Source organism: Calidris pugnax, unplaced genomic scaffold (genome assembly GCF_001431845.1).
Source record: "Calidris pugnax isolate Ruff unplaced genomic scaffold, ASM143184v1 scaffold201, whole genome shotgun sequence".
In the NCBI taxonomy this organism is placed as follows: Eukaryota; Metazoa; Chordata; class Aves; order Charadriiformes; family Scolopacidae; genus Calidris; species Calidris pugnax.
The window spans coordinates 369,822-391,398 of record NW_015090933.1 but is presented as its reverse complement, the minus strand read 5'-3'; the positions used below and the strand labels follow the sequence as shown (position 1 = coordinate 391,398).

The window sequence follows — 21,577 nt, the reverse complement described above, 5'->3', positions numbered from 1 at the left end:
ATTTTCTTACCTCAGCAGCCTGTGTCTCCTGGTGTAATAAAGTTAGACCTGTCAAGTCTTCTAAGAAGGAATGTGAAGAATTAAAAACTTTAGCTAGGAAATTAAACCCTTCTCGTTCATATTGGTCAAGGACCTGTCAAAACAAACAGAAAAAGGGTTTCAAATAAGATGCCCATAATGTGATTCATCATCAAATTTTGCTCACAAAACAGAATCTTTCTGAACACTCAGAAAATGACTGTATATTGTAAACAGGTAAAAATTTCTAAAGTGGGGGAAGGTGGAGGTTAAGAGCGAAGGGAAGGGAGGTTTAAAATTTCCTGGTTTAAATATATTGTAAGCTTATAAAAAGACAGATGATATGGCAAGAAAAAAACCTCTTAGTTGCAAAGTCATGAAAGGAGCATTTGAGTTACACAAAACACAGTAAAAGACTGTTCCACTGTATCAGTTAAGGGAAAGAACCGTGCTGGGAGAGACTGAAAAATTCTCCGAATCAGTGTCCAAGTCCAACATCCTCCCAGTCTCCAGAGATTCACGGTTCTGAGACCATTATATCTTAAAGACTCTCTATTCTTCTACTTTAATGTTCCCAGTTTATAAGGATATTTTGAGAATCTTATAGACTCCTACAAGAATTGTGAGGAAGGTTTTAGCCCATGTTCCTTCCAAACCCCTGATGATGAAGAATTTTATTTCTTGCAGCTTTAGCTTAAATAACTATTTGGGAGGGTGATTGCAATGAAATATGATGGAGATTGATGGAAGAAAAGATACATATCAGATAAAAATGATTCTACAAGTTTTGTGAAAGCAGGTAGCAAGAAAATGGGATGAAGTTATGATAAAGCAATCCCAGTATCCACTGTTTTTCTGTTTTTGTTCTGAATTCTACCACAGACCCTTTAACATCCTGCCCTGCTGTCACCAGACTCAGACGAAGCAGCTGAACTTGACAGACTGCCAAGCAGCTTTTCCTACAGAAATCCACGTAGCAGAGCAGGATGCGTGTGGGGACTTCAGAAACACACAGTATTTTAATAGAAAGGAGCAGTATATATGACATCTAAGACAGAGAGGCAGGGTAAGGAGCATCAGGATCACCCCACGTAGAGAAGATGCAAGCTTCTCCCAAGAGCCCAGAGAACGGCTTCATCTGTGGAACCGAACACCTGCCAAAAAGCTTTTATTGTGAAAGTTATTGTGCCTTTCTCAATGCTTCCATCTTCATCTCAATCATCACCTTCCTCAGCTAAATCAACAGCAGTTCAAGAGTGAAGGCCAGAAAAAGGAGCTAATGATCAAGCAGTTTCACCGATGGCTGTTATTTTTTAGAATGACTGTTATTTTTCAGAATGATGACCCTTTCCAAAACCCAGTATCTAAAAGCCAGCACCTCTTCCAGCTGCTGATTCTGATAATCTCCTCCTGCCTCTCCCCCTCCCGACCACATACGCCGTTCCTGTGCTTTTAAACTCAGTGAGCACCTGAAGTCCCTGCATGAGTCCCTCTTTACCATGTCATTTTTTTTTACAAGCAACATCGCATCGCTGTTACATCCCACTGTTCAGAAACACATCTTCTGGAGATAGGGAGGGTATAGCTGCACTTGAAAAAAGCTCCAACATAAGCCCAACACTTCTTAAACACCAGTGAACCCACAAGCAACTGCATCTGTAGAACTACCCAGCCAAGGGAAAAGTACCCAAATGAGCCATCAAGCTATGGCTCTAGGACTCACATGCTCAAAGAAATACCCGATTTTTCGTTCTTTGATGTATAAACTTCCAAACAGATCGCAATATTGTGCCCATTCATGTCTTCTCATAGCTTATCTGTGCAAATCACGTGTGTCAGGTATTTCTATTTTTAACTTATCTCATTAACAAGTGTAAGTAGAACACAAAAAGTTCTTTCATACAAAGCGCCGTTGCAAGGGCTGTGGACAACCTTTCTTTCACTGTATATATTCTATCCTTATTTTGGGAGAGAAACAGCAAGAGAAACAGCTTATGTACTCCTTGAACATACCCACTCGTACTGGATGGACAAGTTCCCCATAACCAGTGGAATTCATTTCCTCTGGAAAAGAAGAAAAAAACCACCCTGCAAGGACTGTTGTTTATTCTAGTGTGAAACAGGAGATTCAACAAAGTGAGCTTCACGCCAAGGTTTAAACCTGAACAGAAAATCTCTGTTCCCCCCAACCCCAAAGAAACCATTCACCCTCCTTTGGACAATAGCAGGGGGGGGGGGAATGGTTTCATTATGAATTCATCTAACTGAACCAAAATCACAACTTATTCTCAACAATCTTACTCTTCTCTAGTTTAACAATATCCTACAGGTCTCAAAAAACCTTTGCACTGATAAATCTTAAAGCTGTGGGAACTTGCACAGCCCAACAGTGTTCCTCAGCAAAACACACCCAGGGAGGTTTTATGCCAAGTCGTACAGGAATTCAAGCTCATTTCAAAAAATATTTCCATTTAGCTGACATAACTGTAAGTTTACCAGTAAAAGCAGACTGGGACCTCCATTCAGATCTTCATGCAAAATGTAAATTTAGCCACAAAATTATTTACTTCATAGTTAGGTTTCAAAAAACACAAATAACTGAAACACAACTATAAAGAGGAAGTAGATCGATGTAGGTGACTATGACAAACATTTGGCACCTTCTTGACCACATTTTACACTTCTAAAACAAACAAATAAATAAAACTGCACTTCATGTTCTCTTACTAAATCCAGAAATTGTTCTTTTTACTTTGTACTTTAAAGATTTACTTTGCCATACATGGAGTTTTGTGTACTTGTGCAATGACCCATAAACATAATCAGAAATTAAAAAAGAAAACACACAAAAAAAAAAAAGATTAAAAAAAATGCTTATCATAAACATAATCAGAAATTAAAAAAGAAAAACCAGAAGAAAAAAAAAGAGATTTAAAAAAATGCTTAGGAGCATTTCTTAGGGCTTTTCTTGTTGTTTTTTATTCCTGAGATAAACACACCAAGACAAACCCATCTGACTGTTCACAATGCAACACAGAGAACTGCACAACTTCAGCATTCCATTTGAGATGTATCCTCCTAATATTATCCATTATATATATTGTGAAATCGCACTGTGAATAGATATATACATTTACTGACTCTTCTGTGTTCCAAAATTCTAATAAGCCAACCAGATGTGCAGAAGACTCTTGCATCTGGCTCTTTGTGAAACACTGTATACAGATATCAACTTATAAACTTGGATTGCGTTCACAGCCCTGCCTGTGTATAATCCTCAAAGCTATCAGCATTATCAAATGTGTTGCTATTGCTTTAATTTGTTGGAACCACAATACAGAGCTCATGAGACATCTCTTTAGTGATGTAGGCCAGATTATAGTTCATGCTATGTTGAAACAATACGCAGGCTATACACAGTGAAACCATAGCCTTATTCTAAAATATTACAGCATGTCAAAGAAATGCAGGGACAACAATAATAAGATGTTTTGGCCTCTTCCCAGAGGTAAAAATTGCTGTAATACCTTGGGATATACAAATATCAACAGAGCAGGGAACTGTGTGCAACCTCACTATATACAGGAAGTCTATCAAATAGCCTTTAAATCTGGTTGGTTTTGTTACTCAACTAACTTGATTCTCATTTCCAAAGAAGTGTGACTCAAGCCTGAAGTGAAGATTTCCAGGTATTGCGTCCCCAGTAACTGCATGACTTCAGTGTGCCAGGGCCCTCTCTATAAACTGTCCTGGTTTATTTCAGAGATGGGCCTAACCTTTCTGTATTTCCCCCCCCCCCCAGCTATAAATGAATTCTTATGTACTCGCACACAGCAGCCTGCATGACTACACTGACAGCCACAATGTCTAGCGTTAGTTTTGGATGAATCACCTGGAAGAATTTTTATTAAATCCAAGCGCCCTTTGTACTGCGATTAGCATGGAAGAGACTAGCAAGTCTCCCATTAAGTGTCTTCTAAAATATTAATAAAACATATTAATAAAACAAGATGACAGAGCCATGAGTTGAAGGTATTTTACTTTTGGATCTAGTGAACTTTAGCTTCATTTTTTTAAAAAAAGTTGGGTAGATACACATTAATATGACTGAATCTGAATATTGTTACAGAAAGGTTTAAAAATCTGCTTTCTTCCGGTAGAAACTCCATCATGTCCCACTGCCAGACCTGCCACAGCTCTACAATGGCAAACTTTGGTTGGGGTAACAAATCTGACTACAGAGACACAGTATCTAAAAAACCTAAAGTACCTTAATACAGAATGTATTTCTTGTATTAGTACCCAAAGAAGTCTGTCCACTCATCAAAAAGGGTACTTGCTGATTATTATTACTTGATGTTTATAACGGGAACAGCCTGCTGAATAGAAATACCTGTTAACTAGTTTGAAAACACAAGTTCCAGCCCCACGGCCCAGAGAACAACATATCCAGGAGCCAAAGAGTGATCTGGCAGCATCACTGGGTTTGCTACCTGAGCAGTGGTGGTGCCATTAAAAAGGCATACTCTATAATGAAATCCCTTTAATATAGGCAGAAACTGAAGGAACATTTTGTCACCTTCAGGGACTTTATTTCCCAATTCAGATTACAATAAATACCACAAAAGGGATCAACACCATTAATTTTCCCACATCTAACCTTTACTACACAAATTCAGTAACAGCTGTCCTCTGATAAATGTGATTTACATTTGTTCAGTAGCCACTGAACAGATCTGAAAAAGAAAAAAGCATGAAGCAAAATAAAACTCATCTCAGATTCCTACGCCAGGAGACCACACAGGAATGCTCTGCAGGTCATCAGGAATAAAGCCAGTCTAGACATCAAATAGGCACAAAATAATTCTAAAAAATGTTTCCAGATTTAATAAGTGCCCTATTTGTTGCTGTGTGGAAAGGAAATTTTCTCCTATTTAATCATGTCCAGCAGAGTCTAAAGGCCCACGGTTGGCACAAGTTTGCTTTTTCAGTTCTTAACAATTCTCTTTGCTGCTAACATCATATTTGGTACCAGTGTGATCATACTGAATAACAGCTCTACAGGGGAACAAATACTTGAGAGGTGTTATAATTTTTATTATTATTGATCTCAAATTCATTACTATCTGAGCACAGATGTAAAAAATCCCTCATGAACCTTTTCTGGAAATAAATGTGTCACTGTCCAGTCATTCAGTGACATGCCCCTATGTAGCAATTAATTTCCTCAAGCAGAAAAAGCTTCAAAGCAGCAACAAACAGAACAAGAAGGATATAATTCTTCTGCCCAGCAAGGCAAGCTGGAGCAATACCGATTTATTAATACAGATTTATTAATCTGTAGTAAGAACTCTTATCTTTTTCTCACTTGCAGGTCACTTTTCAGAGCTGAGGAGGAGAATTAGAAGGTAGCGTGCCTTCTGCATTTCACATCTGCTACAGACACTGTCAGGAGAACCCACATTTTAAAGCCACACTCTTTTCTCACGCTATAATCTTGGTTCTAGTTTCCATCTTACAGAGCCAGAGCTACAACCAATTTTTCAAAGGATGGCATTTTAATAGAACAAATGACTCTGTGGATGCACATTATCACAACAGGGACAAATTAATGTATTGCTAAAGCCTTTTGTGTAAATGATACACACTAACCCACTTTATTACCAATCTTTTTATTCTTGGCTGTTTACTGAAGAAAAAAACTCAAATCTCATGGTAGGAGGAAAAAATAGAGGGTTAGAGTAAAAGAACTTGTTTTGAAATGAGAAACAGATGTGCAGCCTTGGTGTTATATTCTTTTTAACAGCATTCTTCACAAAGAAGTCTCAATTGCTGGGTAGAAAGACATTCAGAAAGAGAACCTGGCTCCAGGGTTGCTTTTTAGCATAAGTTAATATATACAAGATACAAATAAATAAATACAAAAAACCAACCTCCTAACGCAAACAACTTGGCCACTGATGTAAAATTGGCTCACATTTTATGCCTCATTTCTGTCACATAATTTTTAATGTTTTTACCAGCATTTACATTTGTTTTGGCTTTTTTGTTTTCTAAGTAGATAGAATCTGTAGAGCTTGAAACAACATTGTTTGCTTTCCAGGAAAAATAAGAAATTAATGCTACCAGATATATTGTTTACACTAAGATACACAGGTAGCCTACCTCCAAAACAACATGGGTGGTGTGTTTCACACTCTTCCTGGCTTTGAATGCTTTCCACTCAAAGACAACATCACCCACAAAGGGGACAGATACTTCACTAAACACTTCAGAGTCAGACAAATCACAAAATCCAATGTACTATTTAGAAATTTTACATGCCTGGATGTATTTTTGCATATTGTTAACTATCCAGTTATCGCAGGCAATGCAGAATGATCAGAAAACTACTGTGGGTGTTTGAGAGACATTTCCGTTTCAACAGCTGCGTGGAACATAAGGGAGACACATAAAGGTCTTGCCAGTTAAACTCTTGAAAGCTCAATGTACCTGTTATTAAAACAGAAAGTTTAGTGAAAGACTATAATGCTGTGAAGAATCCTCCTAAGCAAGAGGAGAATAAGATGAGGCCCATGAGGCACTGGGATTGAAGCAGTTGCAGAGGCAGTGCTGCTGACCTTCAGAATTTTATCATGAGACCTGTAATTCTGGTTTCCTTAAAAATTCCTCAGCTCCTAGACTCTTGTTTTTTCATGAAGGTCTCAATTTTTATTGCCATTTGGTCCTAAAATGTTGTAAAGAAAAGCCTAATGAAGTGATCCTGTAATACACCTATGGAAAAGAATGCAACAAAATTGAACTTTCTGAAGATCAGGTAATGATTTTGGGGGGAACACAGTTCATGATGCTGGATCAGTAAAGTCTGACAATGTTACATGAGCACAAAAATGACTCTTGAGACAGTTTGTCTTTTGACAATACTCTAAGTATTATCTTAACGTGTGCATGAATGGTCATACACACCTGGGCGTTCACGCACAATTAAGTTTTAAGAACAAGACCATAAACCAAAGTTCTGAAGAAGGCTGTATTGCAGGTGCAAGCTGAAGAAGGTTATTCTGAAAGTATTGGAAGGTTATAAACCACAAGGCAAAAATGGCATCATTTTTGGATCACATCCAAATAATTAAAATACCATCTGCATACACCATTTTCTTTCCCATAATCAGTATTAAAAATGAAAGCAAATCAGTATAAAACCTTAACAAATCCCAGTCCAATATGCTGAAAAGTCACTTAAGAAAGAGATTGCTGTTTTAATTTAGATTTGGAATGTAGCGATACAAAGTTGTTTTGTCTGTTTTGTCACCAATTTGGAATTGCAATGGACAGAAAAGAGAGAATTAACTTACTGAAGAACAGGCCCTAAAAGGTCTTAATGAGATTTTTTTAGCTTCGGACTTTCCAGTTTCTTCTTCTGAATAATTAAAAGGAGGAAAGTAGAGTTCTTAAAAATTTAAGATATGTCAGTTTAAGCATGTTGTTGTCTATATTAAGTTCTCAGGAGCTGCATGCATTCTGAGCTTTTCTGAAATAACCTGTGTTTTATACACAACAACTAACCTGATAGCAACTGATAGACTAATAATATAGACAAAACTGTGAAATTTTTATTTTCGCTACTCTTTCCTTTCTAAAATATTTCTCACAAGTTATTTGAAACATAATGGCATCTTCAGATTACAGTCAATATAAGGACTTTGTACTGGACAGCATAGAAGATGAAGGCATTCCCTGCCTGAAGGCACTAGTAAATTGAACTGAAAAGAAAGAAAGAAAGAGAGAGAGAGGAAAAGTAAATAAACATCTCCACTTTTAGAGACTGAGAACAGAGAAACAAAAGAGTTTTCAAGTTGACAATATCATTAGATCATCTGTCCTGACCTCTTTTAATACATGGGTATATCCTTCAGTGCCCTAATAGCCATCTCTCGCTCACTCCACATTTTACACTTGACGGATATTTACAACTGTATTTATCTCCATCCTGCTTCCTGTCCAAAATTTATGCTGATTAGCTCATCAGCAGTTACAACATTTTTGGCTCCAGTTCATACTGGCATTAGTCACCATTTATTGCACAGCAACTGCAGAAAGCCCTTCTTTTTCCCCAGTAACATCTGAGGTTATTGATTTGTGGCTGGATAATCTGTTTGTTACCTACATACAGGGACAGGCACCTATAGCACAATTCTCATTTTTGCCTTGAAGAAACAGCCAAGAAACAGCATCTACTTTCTGCAGGCAATCCCTAATGCTGGGAGGGAAGCAAGATCTCTTCCCCAAAGAGCTATGAAAATTAGTCTTCTCACAGAAAAGCAACTGTCTTACGCTGAATACCATTTTGGCTGCCCATACAGTTGAATTTTACAAAGACTGGAGTGGTCCATCTTTGATGGGCTGACTTAGTAAGCAAAAAGCTGGTGCCTTTAAATGAAGTCATTTATTCCATCCTGCTCTCCCATGCCACCAGCAGTTCAACTATAAGGCATGATCTGTCAGACACCAAACACCCAAAATTATCACTCCCTTAAAAGCAAATATTGCAGCTCCTCAGTAATTCCTAGACTATTTCAGAGCAGAAGATTTCATTACCTGGATGTACTACAATATCTATGCAAAACAGCACTGGCAGAACAGTAACATTTTCACCAAAACCACACATATTTACTGTATTTCATCAGTTCCATCTTTTAAAATTCGATTTCCTTTTTATTTATATACTTAAAGTTATTCCTCAGCTTACAAATAAAAAAATCTAGGCTTTAATGGCAGACATGAAGCGTTCTGTGTCTACATTTTCTTTGATAAGTACGTGCTGCATCCTTGGAATAACTGAACAATAAATAAATAGAAGGCATTAGGTTGCAAGTATGCAAAAACATTATAGAAGTAAAAAGAACAATTACAAATTACTCATACCCAGCAAAATGAACAACTGACCTTGTGAGTTCCAGACGGAAACCTACAGAATGAGGTTTGAACTGTTTCTACACTCAGCACTGGTAGGATGAACATCATCACCAAGCCATCACTACACTACATTCCTAGTTTTTATCCGGCTCAGAATTCTCCAACTTTGTTTTTGCAATTCTTACACGAGTCTGTCAGCAACTACGTATTTTAAGTCGAAGTATTTTAGTTCTCTTTCATTTTTACAGACACAAAAGAAATTCCTTAACAGCTTCACCAAGAGATGACAAGACTGCATTAAGTTGCCATTAGAATAAATAATTAAAAATGGTGTTGTAGACACAGATATTGAACATGTCAATAGCAGAAAACTGTGGATGCTATCTCTTTTCTACTGATTAGTAGACCTTCACTTTGTACTAACTGTAGTTAAATGTAATTGAATTGGAGGAAGAAGAAATATTGAAAAAACAAACCCCCAAAGCCTTTAAGACACAGATAATTTAAATGCAACAGAAATACAACCTCTCCGAAATATGAATCAATTGTTTTTAACAATGGCAGGTTTCTTCATTTCACTAAAATCAATATTCTGAAGTCAATTAAACTTAAAAATGGGAAAACTCATTTTATTCATGGTGCAGAAACTATATTTGATGAGTGCAGTATTTTCACATAAAGACTTCAATTAATTCTGCTCTTTTAGTTCAGACAATACAGGTTCCTGTTTATATGGACTTCATAAGCCATTCTCTCTCACACTTACAACTGCTTAGAACAATACCCTACATCCACTTAGGATCACTGAACAATTAGAGAAACATACTTTACTTTTTAAAATATTATTTAACTTGGAGACAAGTAAAATAGTCAATATCATGGACCGGTCAATCACACCAGCTGCTTCTTGGACCAAAGTCTGGGATTCTCTGCAACATAGCTTTGATTCTGCTATCTAATATGGGACACTGCCACATCAGCATAAATTGACATGCTATTTCACTTAAACATCAGGAAACACTTAACAAATTCACCAAATAAAAGAAACACAGAATAACAAAATCATTTGTTTTCTGCTCTGAAGGGCAAAAGTGTGTTACTTATTACTAGAAAGGGATTCTTAATCCAGCAACTTTATTTTTCTGAAACCAAAAGTAATAGCAAGAGAATTGCTCATTTTCTGGAGCAAAAGGAAGAGGAAATAAAACAAGTTTCAGAGAGTTGTGCGTTCTCTGTTAGTTTCTCTCCCTTCCTCTTTCTCTCTCCCTCTCAGGAAACCTTCTTAATCATTTAATCAGCCGCTCCCTCTCAGGAAACCTTCTTAATCATTTATTAGTTCAAAACTTCCATTGCAAAGAACACAATACAGAAGAATGGCTCCTAAAAGCACTTTCCAGTAACCCTTAGCTGTCTATTCCCTTCTGCCACAAAGAAAAGACCCCAAACCATAATGATCTGGGGAGGAATGTTGTTTTACTTTGTTATTTAAATACATTTTATATGCCAAGTTGTATTTAAACTCCCTAAAATATCTAATGGCTGCATCTGCCATCCAGGAAGAATTCATCTCACGTGATGAAGAGAAATGGATTGGCTAGAATAAAGGCAATTATCTTAGGTAATAAAAATTAGGTTTTGCTCAGCAAAACATGAAAGATGGAAACCTCCAGTTTTCAACATTTAAATACAGTTGCAGACACCCACACTCAAAACAAACATTTTGATGCCTCACATACAGCTGGCAGCTTCTGGGAGGCTAAGATTTACTTATCCTGAAGTCAAAAGTTTTGAAAATGCATCCTCCTCTCAGAGCCCTGAACACAAAACAAATCCTTACCCATATGAAAATATTTGGGTGGGTGGTTTAGTCTCACAAGACACAAACCGATCTTTAACTTTTTATGTCAAGTTTGTGCCAATTCTTAATACAGACAAATACATTAACAACATAAGCTAAAATGGAATAATGTTTTACCGATTTTCTGTTGAGAGGCACACTAGTTTCTTCTCCTTAAGAGAAATAACAAGTAGTAACAGCAAAAAATTAGTCCCTGCTGTAACTCTAACGAAATCACAACAGAGAATGAGAGAGAGCAGTTGATAAGACAAAAAAAAAAAAAAGTCTCTTGAATTCTTTTATACTTGCTACATTTATCTTAGTTGAAGAAAAGATAAAACAATAATTGATTAAGAAGCAATTTCACAGATATGTTAAAAGTTGAAATGAAGACACAATGGATTGTCTAAGAGTGGTTGTTTGTTCAAGAATTCTAGCATTGTCGTGTCTGGGGAGGGCAGAAGAGGACAAGTAAACACTGCCAGCAGCAGCACTGGGAAAGTTTTGAACTACCCTTCTTGTGATCTGACTGAATTTTTAAACAACCTTACTTCTCTTCAATACCGTTAAGATAAACCATGAAGTTTTGTTTCTTTTTATTAAATCCTCTCTTCTGTTGACTTCGGGGGGCTGTTTGGTGTCAACAACCAATCTGTTATCTAGTAAACATCAATAAGCCTCCAACCTACAACTGAATAACTGGTGCAAGACTCTCATAATTTCTAAATCTTACAACATAGACGTAACAGCGTTAACACAAGCATCAACCTGCTTTCTGAATTTTGGTAAATGGTATGATTTAAAATTGAACATAAACATGTTCCATCTTTCCCTGTGTTCCTTCCGTTTCCAACCTTTACTGCAGAGCTGTTACGTGCAGGGCAGTTTATCTGGCACTACCACCTTCCCATAGGATTAGCTATGAGGTTTCCAGTCATCACGATGGACTGAGCGAGGAGGAACAAGACATAACTTCTCCACTGAACTACACATACTTCAAGAACATCATCTATTTGTTTTCAGATATAGGACGGAGATAATGAGCTCTCTCTCACCTTATTAGATTTCAGTTTTGTTGTTTTTGTAAGTTCCCTTTTTCAATTATCATCCATCCTGTCTGTACAGACACCTCCCCAACGCACAAAGCTGAGTACACTGCTGATTCCACACCCTCTTCTCTATTCACAAAATAGAGTGTTTAAAGGCAATGTTTCTTTTCAGATTTCAGGGGTTCTTGATCACATATGCCCTCCCTTAAGGGAACAAAAATCCATCATAATGGTCACCTAACCACAGCCATCATTTCTTAGTGTGTGATGTGGCATTTTTTTCAGTACACATCCCAGCTTCCTTCTGTTAGTATCCTTTTACTTGGGGTAACTGACATTCTATTTTGTCAACGCTTCCTTCTGTTAGTATCCTTTTACTTGGGATAACTGACATTCTATTTCGTCGACTTTGTAATAAAAAAAATAAAAATAAAAATAATCAGTATTTTTGAAATAATAAGACCCGGAATTATTTTTAAGAATACACATCTTTCAAGCAACCAGCAGTAAAACAATCCTGACTGTGACTAATTTTGAAAATATATATTATTTCAATTCTCTCACTGAATTCAAAATTGATATCCAGGGAGGTAAAGACCGACTGAGATGTCAAAAGTCATGGGCAAGATAATCCTGCCCTCTGCTCCCCCCAGTTAAAATGGCATTTTTTCAAAGAGTAAAAACAAAAGTGGTAAATTTCTGTAAGCCACTTATCATAAAGCAATTTTCTATGCCACCTTAAGAGAAAGAAAAGCATTACATTTAACTCAGTATCTTAAAAATATGCCTAGGTATATTAATGATGCATTCTTTAAGTCTGAATGAAATCTATCCAATATTAATACAGAGGCTGCACTGTACATAGAAGTGTCAAATGTTAACATATGTAAATTCAGGAAATAAGGAAAGTTATAAATGGACTCAGTTACATAGACTCAATGTTACAGACAGCTACAGAAATAACTCTTTTTAAACATTTTTTGAGATTTTTGCAGTGTTCATTCCTGGAGGACAAACATTTCTCCCATTTCCTCCATCATTTCTGCAAGCTATGCAAGAGTTAGCTCTTAGGTAGTTATTGGGAGAAAGCAAATGGGAAAGTCTTTTCTCAATGCAGCTTGGGCAAATGTGAAGGGGTTTGCTGCAGTCAAAATTAAATTTATCTCAACTGAAAAAAAAGTAAGTAACTGAATAGCACAGGTTACTGTCATAACTGATTGGAACCATTTAAAGTAAAAATGCACGCAAAGCAGATGAGAACAATAAAAGCATTGTTATGTCTACACGATGATAGATTTCAAAACTGAAACACTCATAAATAACTTACGCAACAGAGGCACTTAGTAAATGTCACAGCAAAAGTGTTTAATGTATTCCTGGGATGTTAAAAAGGGAAAACATCTGCAAGGGTAGGGAAATACCTTGCCTGAAAACAGGAATTGTACCACAGTGCCTAGAATACCATCCCCGATTCTAGTGTCTACCCTGTCATGAAATGCAATGAAATTGAAAAACCTTTAAAAGGTAATTAATTAAAATTACTCATTGCTTAAAAAACTACAACTTAAGCAGCTCCATTTTTCATCAGACTGAATAGAAAGTTGAGAAAGAACTTGAAAATTAGTAGAGATGCTTATGCTGCCTTTTAAAAAAAATTATTTGATAGTGGAGATAATTGAACATCAGAACAATTTTAGTGGGGGAAGGAGTGAAATATCTTTAGTGAAAATAAGGTAGCTTTCAAGAACATGGAAAATAAATCCAAACTCTGAAGGAAATAAGATCTGTAAGCTATATGTAAAAAGAAAGGGGACATCTGTACATCCAAGCTGGTGAGTAGCAATAATCTTTTCTGACATTAAAGTGAGGTCTCCCGTTTCATTCCATGACGCACAAAGAGGAGGGAGGAGCAATAACAGGTAAATTTTCATTATGCTCATTAAAATATAAACCCTGGCAGTTTTGCATTAAGAAAGCTACATATTTTAACAGTCATGTTTTGAGGCTTTAGCCAGTTGCTTGCAAGGATCAGGTAGTACAGGATGAGGAGCACTCCACTTTCCAAGGCTTTAGCCAGTTGCTTGCAAGGATCAGGAGCACTCCACTTTCTGACTGGATTGTAAGGCTTCTCACCTAAAGCTTCCCTTTCTCTGGAGGAGGAAGCACATCAGAAGAGCTTGTGCTGCTCCTCAGACCTACTACTCTACTGGCAGCGCCGTCAGCTCCAACGAGGATACTTTTCACTCTAGCGCACGCTCGTGCACAACCAGAATAAGACTGAGGGGGAAATCATACAAGGAAAATTTGGCCCAGAATAAAAACAGATTGGTTTCCTGCTGCGACCATCCCAAAATTCCTAAACAATTGCCTGCGGGAAGCTTCTCTGGCGTGCAGCCTGTTCAGGACAATTCTGGGTAAGGAAGAGTTGGCTGCTTGGACGTCTGGGCTCTTCAGCTTCAAAAGCAGAGAAATGAAGTCATGACTGTGAGTCAAAATGAAATGGAACCTAATCTCTAAACATGCAGATGATTAGCAGCTTCTCCTAAGTCATCCAGCTGGACTGGATGGCTTAAGAATGTACTGGAATTTTTTTAAAAATTCCTACTCCATTAGTTTCATGCTTTAAGAGTTACAGAGTGACAAGAGCTCAAGAAAGAGAATGCTGACATAAGAAAGTAGAAAATTCATAAGGAACCAGCAAATTCAATTATGTCAGAAAATCCACTTCTCTCCTGTGCTAAAAGTTCGAATCCACAGTAAATCTGACATAGATCAAGACGAAATTATGCTAAATCACCGCATTAAAAAAACCATCCAACATACAGACTACAATTAAATTGTAATTGGATTTGTCATTTCAAAGTATTAGCATCAGATTTCCAGATAATACAGGGTGACATACTCCTATGCTAATAAACAGAAAGTTAGCAAAGTAAACAAACGCTGTGTTTCTACTGTAAGGAAATACGTGCGCCAATGAAGCAACCTTTTCAGCACAGAAGTAATTTAATACCCAAACCACATGAAAAGTGATCTCTCTGGGAATAGCACAGCTGCTAAAATCCAAGTCAGTTTTTATTAAATCATCAAGTCTGTTTATGTAAAACAGGGCTCTCTTAAAATGACCTCCAAGAGGAAATGATTTGCTAACAAAAAAAAAATGATACCTGCATTTAATTTATCTACATTGATGTATGTTATTATTGTTTATGTATATCAATACGTCCTGCACTGGAGATAAAAAGAAAAAAAGAAAAAAAAAGAAAATAAAGCTTATTCTAACAGTTTAACTTCTCAGGCTCCACCACCATAAAGTTTTTCTTTTTTTTTTTTTTCCTTTAGGTAACACATATAGAATTTCTGCAAAGCATACTTCTGGAAAAGATGAGAAAATAATCACTTTTAGCTACTGCTAAGCTTTCAGCTATTCAAGAGGGTAGATACGTGTTTCTAAAAATAACAGCGGTTTTAAGTTCAGTGCTTCAACTTTTGAGGAGAAAATGGACATTAATAGTCCTTCAAAACTTCTCAAATGTACTCAGATAGCCTAGAGAAATAACAGGATTACTGTAGAAGAAGACATTGTGCAAGCCCTTTAAAAAATGATCCCGCCTCAAGAGTTTTTGATAGCTGTTTGAAAGAGGAAGGACAAGTGCAGTGAAAAGAATGGAAAGGACTTCTTTGTAGTAAGTCTCAAGCTACATAAAAGTGAACTAAATTAATGGCACTCCCAAGGAGGCCAAATCATGAGTCAAAACCTCTGAATCTTCATCTTGAGATATCTCAGTCAAAACTTCTTGAACTTGCACTACATGGCCATAGAAAACTTGCCAGAAAAAACTTTTCAAGGCCACAGTAGAGGAAAAGAGTCCAAGACTGAGACTGAAGAGGAGGCCTCACACAGACACATTCGTGGGCAGCCCTCATGTTCTGGCAAGACACAGCCCAGATCCCAGCAACAGCTGTAAATCCATTAGGTGACTCAGGACTGTCGACGCGAACATCAAAATGAAAGTCTTTTCAATGAAGAAATGTTATGGAAGCAATTTTTTTTGCTTATGCGTTCTTTATATGCTTGTTTTGTATCATAAAACAGAAATATAGATGACTTTGCATATTTGTAACGATACAAAATTTAACAAGCTTATTTATTGGACATCAGAAATAATCTCTTAAACAGCTAAAAACAATAACAATTTTATTTCTTCCCACAAAGCTAAAAGACACTGATGGTATTTTACATTATAAACTTTTCACAAATGTGTTAGCCCTAATCTTTGCTTGGTTTCTTTAGCTACGACTATGGAACATTTATTTGGAGCTAGCATGCTAATAAGCGATGCAAAAGAAATTTAGAAAACAGCTAAAAAGAAGGGTGTGAGCTCAAAGGAACTTTAGCTGAAGTGAGAACACAGATCCGAAGCGCTAAGGAACTAACAGAAAATGTGAAATACAAAACCATCCTTCACAGCCCAAGACTGAGCTGGAAGAAGACCATTCCATACATATAAAGAAAGCCCAGAGAAACTCAGACTTACTTTGGTTGAACAGGCTGTGCACTTGTCAAACGCCAGGCTGACTGGAAGAACATTATCAAATCTCGATAAAAATCCACGGATCTAGAAGATGAAGAAATTTTTCAATGCTATTTTATAATTAAAAAAAAAATAATCTAAAATTTGATGCAAACCGGACATGTGCAATCAATAAAAAGATAAAGCGGCTATAACTAGGGTAATACTGTTCTGACACAGTGACCCCCAATAACACCTGTAGCAAATTTACTCTCTCTATATTACTGTTTTTCTATATACAACTCATGGCACAACTACCTAAATGCAACACTGTTTAAACATAGAGACACAGCACCACCTGGAGTTTGACTTTTCTGATTGCAAAGCTTGATCAAAAATAAAAAGTCATGGAATAACCAGTTAACACATATTTTTTCCCCACCTCCGTAACATATAGTCTGAAATTTTAGCTGTTGTGCATTCCTATATTACATTGTTAATATAACAACAATATGATACACCATTTTAAAATTCCAGACCATTATTTCTGTAACAGAGATAGCACTGGAAACACTTTGGATCAGGGTTTGATCATTTTGACCATGAATTCTTTGGAGTCCTGTTAATCTTTTTTACTCTGTGCTTTTTAAAGTCTACTACAATGAGGAGACACGACTAAGAAGAGAACTTAAGCAGCTCTGCAATACAAATAATAATGACTTAACTAAGATAGCATTCCATTATGGAAAATAATTCCAACATAGACACCAATACATTTAATGCAGTTGAAATGGCATAAACCTCAGAAGCTAATAGCAATTTAAACAGTATCAACCCTAAGGTATTTTTGCAGAAACACCAAGCCATACATAATGTTAGAATACAAAAATAGAGCCATTTTTAAACAAAACCCACACCCAGAAAGAGAAAGGAAAACAATAAATCAAACCTTTCTGATACCATGTTGCTTTGTATTTCCATTATCCTAGGAATTCGGGGATACTTCCCGGAAAAAAATTTAGTTCATTTATGACAGACTAAGCCTATGAATGTACAACATTTACTAATTCACAAAAGAATACCTCCTTAGGAAAGGACTGCTGCCTTCCAAATGAACAAAGAACACCAGGAAAAGCCACACCTGAAAGTAATAGTTAATTCCAAACAGCTGAGGTAAATACTGCACTCATTGAGTTGATTAGATGGGTGACTGCTAAGACAAAACAGCAGTTTGTAAAAGGATTGGATGTCACAATATTTGAAAAAAAAAAGAGTCTATTTTCATTTTATAAAGTTATATTTGTGTTAGGACAAATTTCTAAACTAGAAGATACTAAAGATACTAAATATAAATGACATTCACTAAATGTCAATGTGAAAACAGATACAGGGTTAACAGAAGTCATAATTTAATGAAAAGTTTTCCAATTAAAATCCATATTTGATATGGATCATATCTCAAAGCACAAAACAGAACAGTAATGCAAGTAAAATCATACAGGGGTATAAAACAAGTCAGACAGGACTGACTGGACAGTTAACATTCTCATCATCAGGAAAAATATGAATTATGAAATCATTATTTTTCCTGTAAAAACAGCAAACTTTCTAAAGTTTACTGGGAATTATTCTAAAGAAATATCACTACATAATATGTCTAGCTTTTTTGGGGGGAAAAACACCAAACTTCTTCACTCTTTCTTTTTAGATGTTAAGTTCAAATTGCAGATCTGTTTTTCAGAGGCCTGGAGGACAGTCACCATTTTGAAACAAACCACTCTATATGTATAAGAGTGACATACTTTCTGCTCCAAGTACATTCCTGCTAAGCAGGTAGGAGGAACTGTGTGTCCACAAGTAGGACAGACACAATGCCAGGAACACAACCACCTTGGCCTGTGTGATTATTTTTTTTTGTTGTTGTTTTTTTAAAACAAACATTGAGATTCAGTCCTTCATGGAATGGAATCAGCATAGAATATGCTTTTGCTAAGGAGGCAAAGTCTTTGATGCTTGCCTTATATCACTCCCCACCTTCTAAACAAAAGCATTTACTCACAAATTATTTACCTGATGAGGAACAAGCCCGAGAGAAGTAGGTGGTTCATTCATTCTATCATCACTACTGCTGGCCACAGCATAACCACTGCCAAAAATCCAAGAAGGAAAATTAGAACGAGACAACATACTGAACAGTCAAAATTTCCAGCAGGCTTCAAGACATTTTGTTACAGCTTACAGTTTAGAATCTGGAAAGGAACCTATCTGGAAAATCTGCTTCATAGTAAATAAGACTGAGCATGGGAATACAAAATCCCTTTTTCAGAATCAGTCTCAGAGACTTACAACACACTCTTGTCCATCTCCTAACTCACTTTTTCTTCCGCAGATTTTAAAGACAGAAAAATAGCCTGAATTTCAAAGTAATTTCTGTATCAAACCCACTTAACTTTAATTAAGATTTTGCAATATTTGGCTTATCTTGAAGACCTTCATCTGACAAAGTAGTTACGATAGCTCCTCATTACACTCAAACACTCTCCAGAGTAAAGGAATGGCAAACTCCACTAACAGGAATACTTCCTTTGTTTGAAATATTCTCAGTACTTTTCTACCTTTTAAACTCAGAAAGAAAGCAAGCTCCCAATTTCCAAGACAAAAAATTAAGACTTGATGAATCAGTTCTCTCTTAAATACAACAGTTATATAGTCGATATGACTTACACATTAAATTAATTTACAGGCAACGTTACACCTTACAAAATTATCCCACCCAATGCGTACTTTCTCCTCCTTCTCCCAAAAGATTATATTACATACATCTTATTTCTCAGAGAACATACTTTGAACACCAACCCAGAAATGACTCACCCTTCTGGATGCTGTAAAACAGACACCATTAATTCCACCGCAAGCGCTCCAGCTATCATGGCTAATCCAGGCCGACTGACCGTGCACTGCTGATCCAGCGTCCGATCCCTGGTGGACTACAAAGACAGACAATTCTAAAGGAAAGAAAAAAGTAACTCAAAAGTAAGTAGCTGCCCTGCTACACAAAACATCTTCAGTTCTGTGCAATTCATTTCTTTGGTCTTCCAAATAACAGACGAGCTATTTCTTAATCCTGCCTACATCAACATAAAGCAAACCCCTTTATGAAACACCATTTAAAGGAAATAAAAATTCAAGTCACAGCAAAAGAGATCTATAATCACTGTTTGCATAAGGTTCTACTCACATCCCCTGGTGCCACAACATCATTGCAGAAGTAGCAACCCAGTTTGTAGCCAGGGATATTTGAAAAGAGTGATGATCCCAAAAGATCAGAAGAACCAGAAGCATTGTTGAAACATGAATCACCAGATTCTTGCTGCTTTGGTTTCTTTAGTCCGTGTCTCATCACAACAAATGTGTCAAACCCCAATGCAGCATTGATGACCAACTGTGAACAATAAAGAGAGAACAGCAAATTTTAAGTGAGCCAAAGGGGAAAGGAAAAAAAGGTCTCAAGGCTTTATTTGCTTTCAATGTCAAAAACCACCCCACATGCTGTATTAACTGCATATCTATCACCCCAGCCATAAACAGCAGATTTTCTGATAGATGCAAAATTCCAGTTGTCAAGCATTTAGAAAAAAACAAAGCCAAAACTAAAGTCTGTTTCAGAAATCCACAAACCACTACCTTTTTCTGTGTCTTTCAGGGAAAGCTGATACATATTACTTCTAATTGTTACACAAACCTATGCAAACTTGCTGACAAAAAAAACCACAACAAAACCAAGGAACAGGAACTCCATAAATGTGCTGTGTCAGTTTACATCTGAACCTAGGTTCACACCAACTAGCACTTAATGTCTTACTAAAGTTACTGAAGCTGCCACGCACTGATACCTATATTCAAATTTGACCCAATATTCATACAATTATTAGTATCATTATTGGAATAACTCATTTTGGTTCTGGCTCAGAATTTATTGTCAAGTTTGCTGCAGATTCTGTATATTCATATTCTCTAAGTGCTGAAATATTCCAAGTGCCATTTAAGTACAACAATGACTATCAATAACAAGTATATTCATGTCATTTGAAATTCTCTATGTCGTCTTTTCAGTTGACTGTGGTCGGAAATATAACTCATTAAATGCTTCTATGTGACAGAGCAATGAAACCCAAGTCTGTTATCCAAAAAAAATTCTGCTCAGTGCAGAAAGCAATTAATGATTACTTATGGTCTTCATATGCATCTGTTTAGTCACATGGGGAGCACAAACAGCTGTGGTGCACAATTACACTGTCATCATTTTTCCCTTTCTCTTCAGTTTGTGACAAGTGCTTAAAGTAATCTGAAGCTATATATGTTATGACCTAAATATCATAAAACCAATACTTAAACTAGCAGATTTTACTCAACTTACAGGCAATGATTCAGATATAGGAAAAAGCAAAAACAATTATGCAGTAATGACTGTAGTCAGTAAGATATAAAGAAAGATATTATACTGCTTCATATGCAGATATTTAAGATAGAAGTTCTGGTACAGCTGTTTGCAATTTTTCATTCTTATAGCCAGGAATTAATTAAAAGAGGGACTTTGAGGGAAGCTGTCAAGAATTAGCTATCTTAATCAGTAAGCTTGTGAGTTTCATCATCATTCTTGGTATTTCAATTAATTTCTGGATATTAACTTTCAACCTCTATAGTTTATTCTTTCCTCAGTCGTAAAGTAGAACTGTGCTGTTGAATGTGTGGTAGCACAGCCAGGTCTAGAGCAAACAATTAAAAGACTGTATTTTCTCACTACATCTACCTGTAAAACCTGAAGATGGTATTCCACTTTCGAAATATGAATAACATGGCACAGCTGGTATTATCAGAAGTTAATAGCTAAACACTTCCCACTGCAATAAACTGTTTCTGTCTCTTCAGTTTACTGTCCAGCAAATATTTGAATCTGATTGACTCTTAATTGAAAAAAAATATAAATAATATTTTTTAATAAAGAAACTATGCAAAAGTGTCTCTTTTGACATGTGTTTAAAAAAAACCTAGTGAATTTTTAAAAGTTTGCATGCTCAGAAGAAATGGGAATTTAATGTCTGACAGGGGCATTTAACATTTGAGTTCTGTGTTTGTCTAAGATACTTGTGTTGGGAGGAAGGAATGCAGGAAGATCGAAGATCATCAAGGCAACTGAATGATTACATGGGGAAAACAACTCTTATTTCTGCCTATGTACCCCT

At 36.4% G+C, this 21,577-nt stretch overlaps 1 protein-coding gene across 2 annotated transcripts in view; it reads right to left on the bottom strand.

Annotated features, from left to right (window-relative positions):
• ATG7 (autophagy related 7) overlaps positions 1 to 21,577 on the bottom strand; it is a 105,594-nt gene that overhangs the window by 59,432 nt on the left and 24,585 nt on the right. For both annotated transcript variants that reach the window (XM_014951705.1, XM_014951706.1), the window contains exons 14-18: positions 19,573 to 19,776; positions 19,206 to 19,321; positions 18,405 to 18,480; positions 16,359 to 16,439; positions 11 to 133 (exon numbers count right to left, since the gene is read on the bottom strand). In XM_014951705.1, coding sequence (XP_014807191.1) covers positions 11 to 133; positions 16,359 to 16,439; positions 18,405 to 18,480; positions 19,206 to 19,321; positions 19,573 to 19,776 — 600 coding nt within the window. The remainder of the gene's footprint in view (positions 1 to 10; positions 134 to 16,358; positions 16,440 to 18,404; positions 18,481 to 19,205; positions 19,322 to 19,572; positions 19,777 to 21,577) is intronic.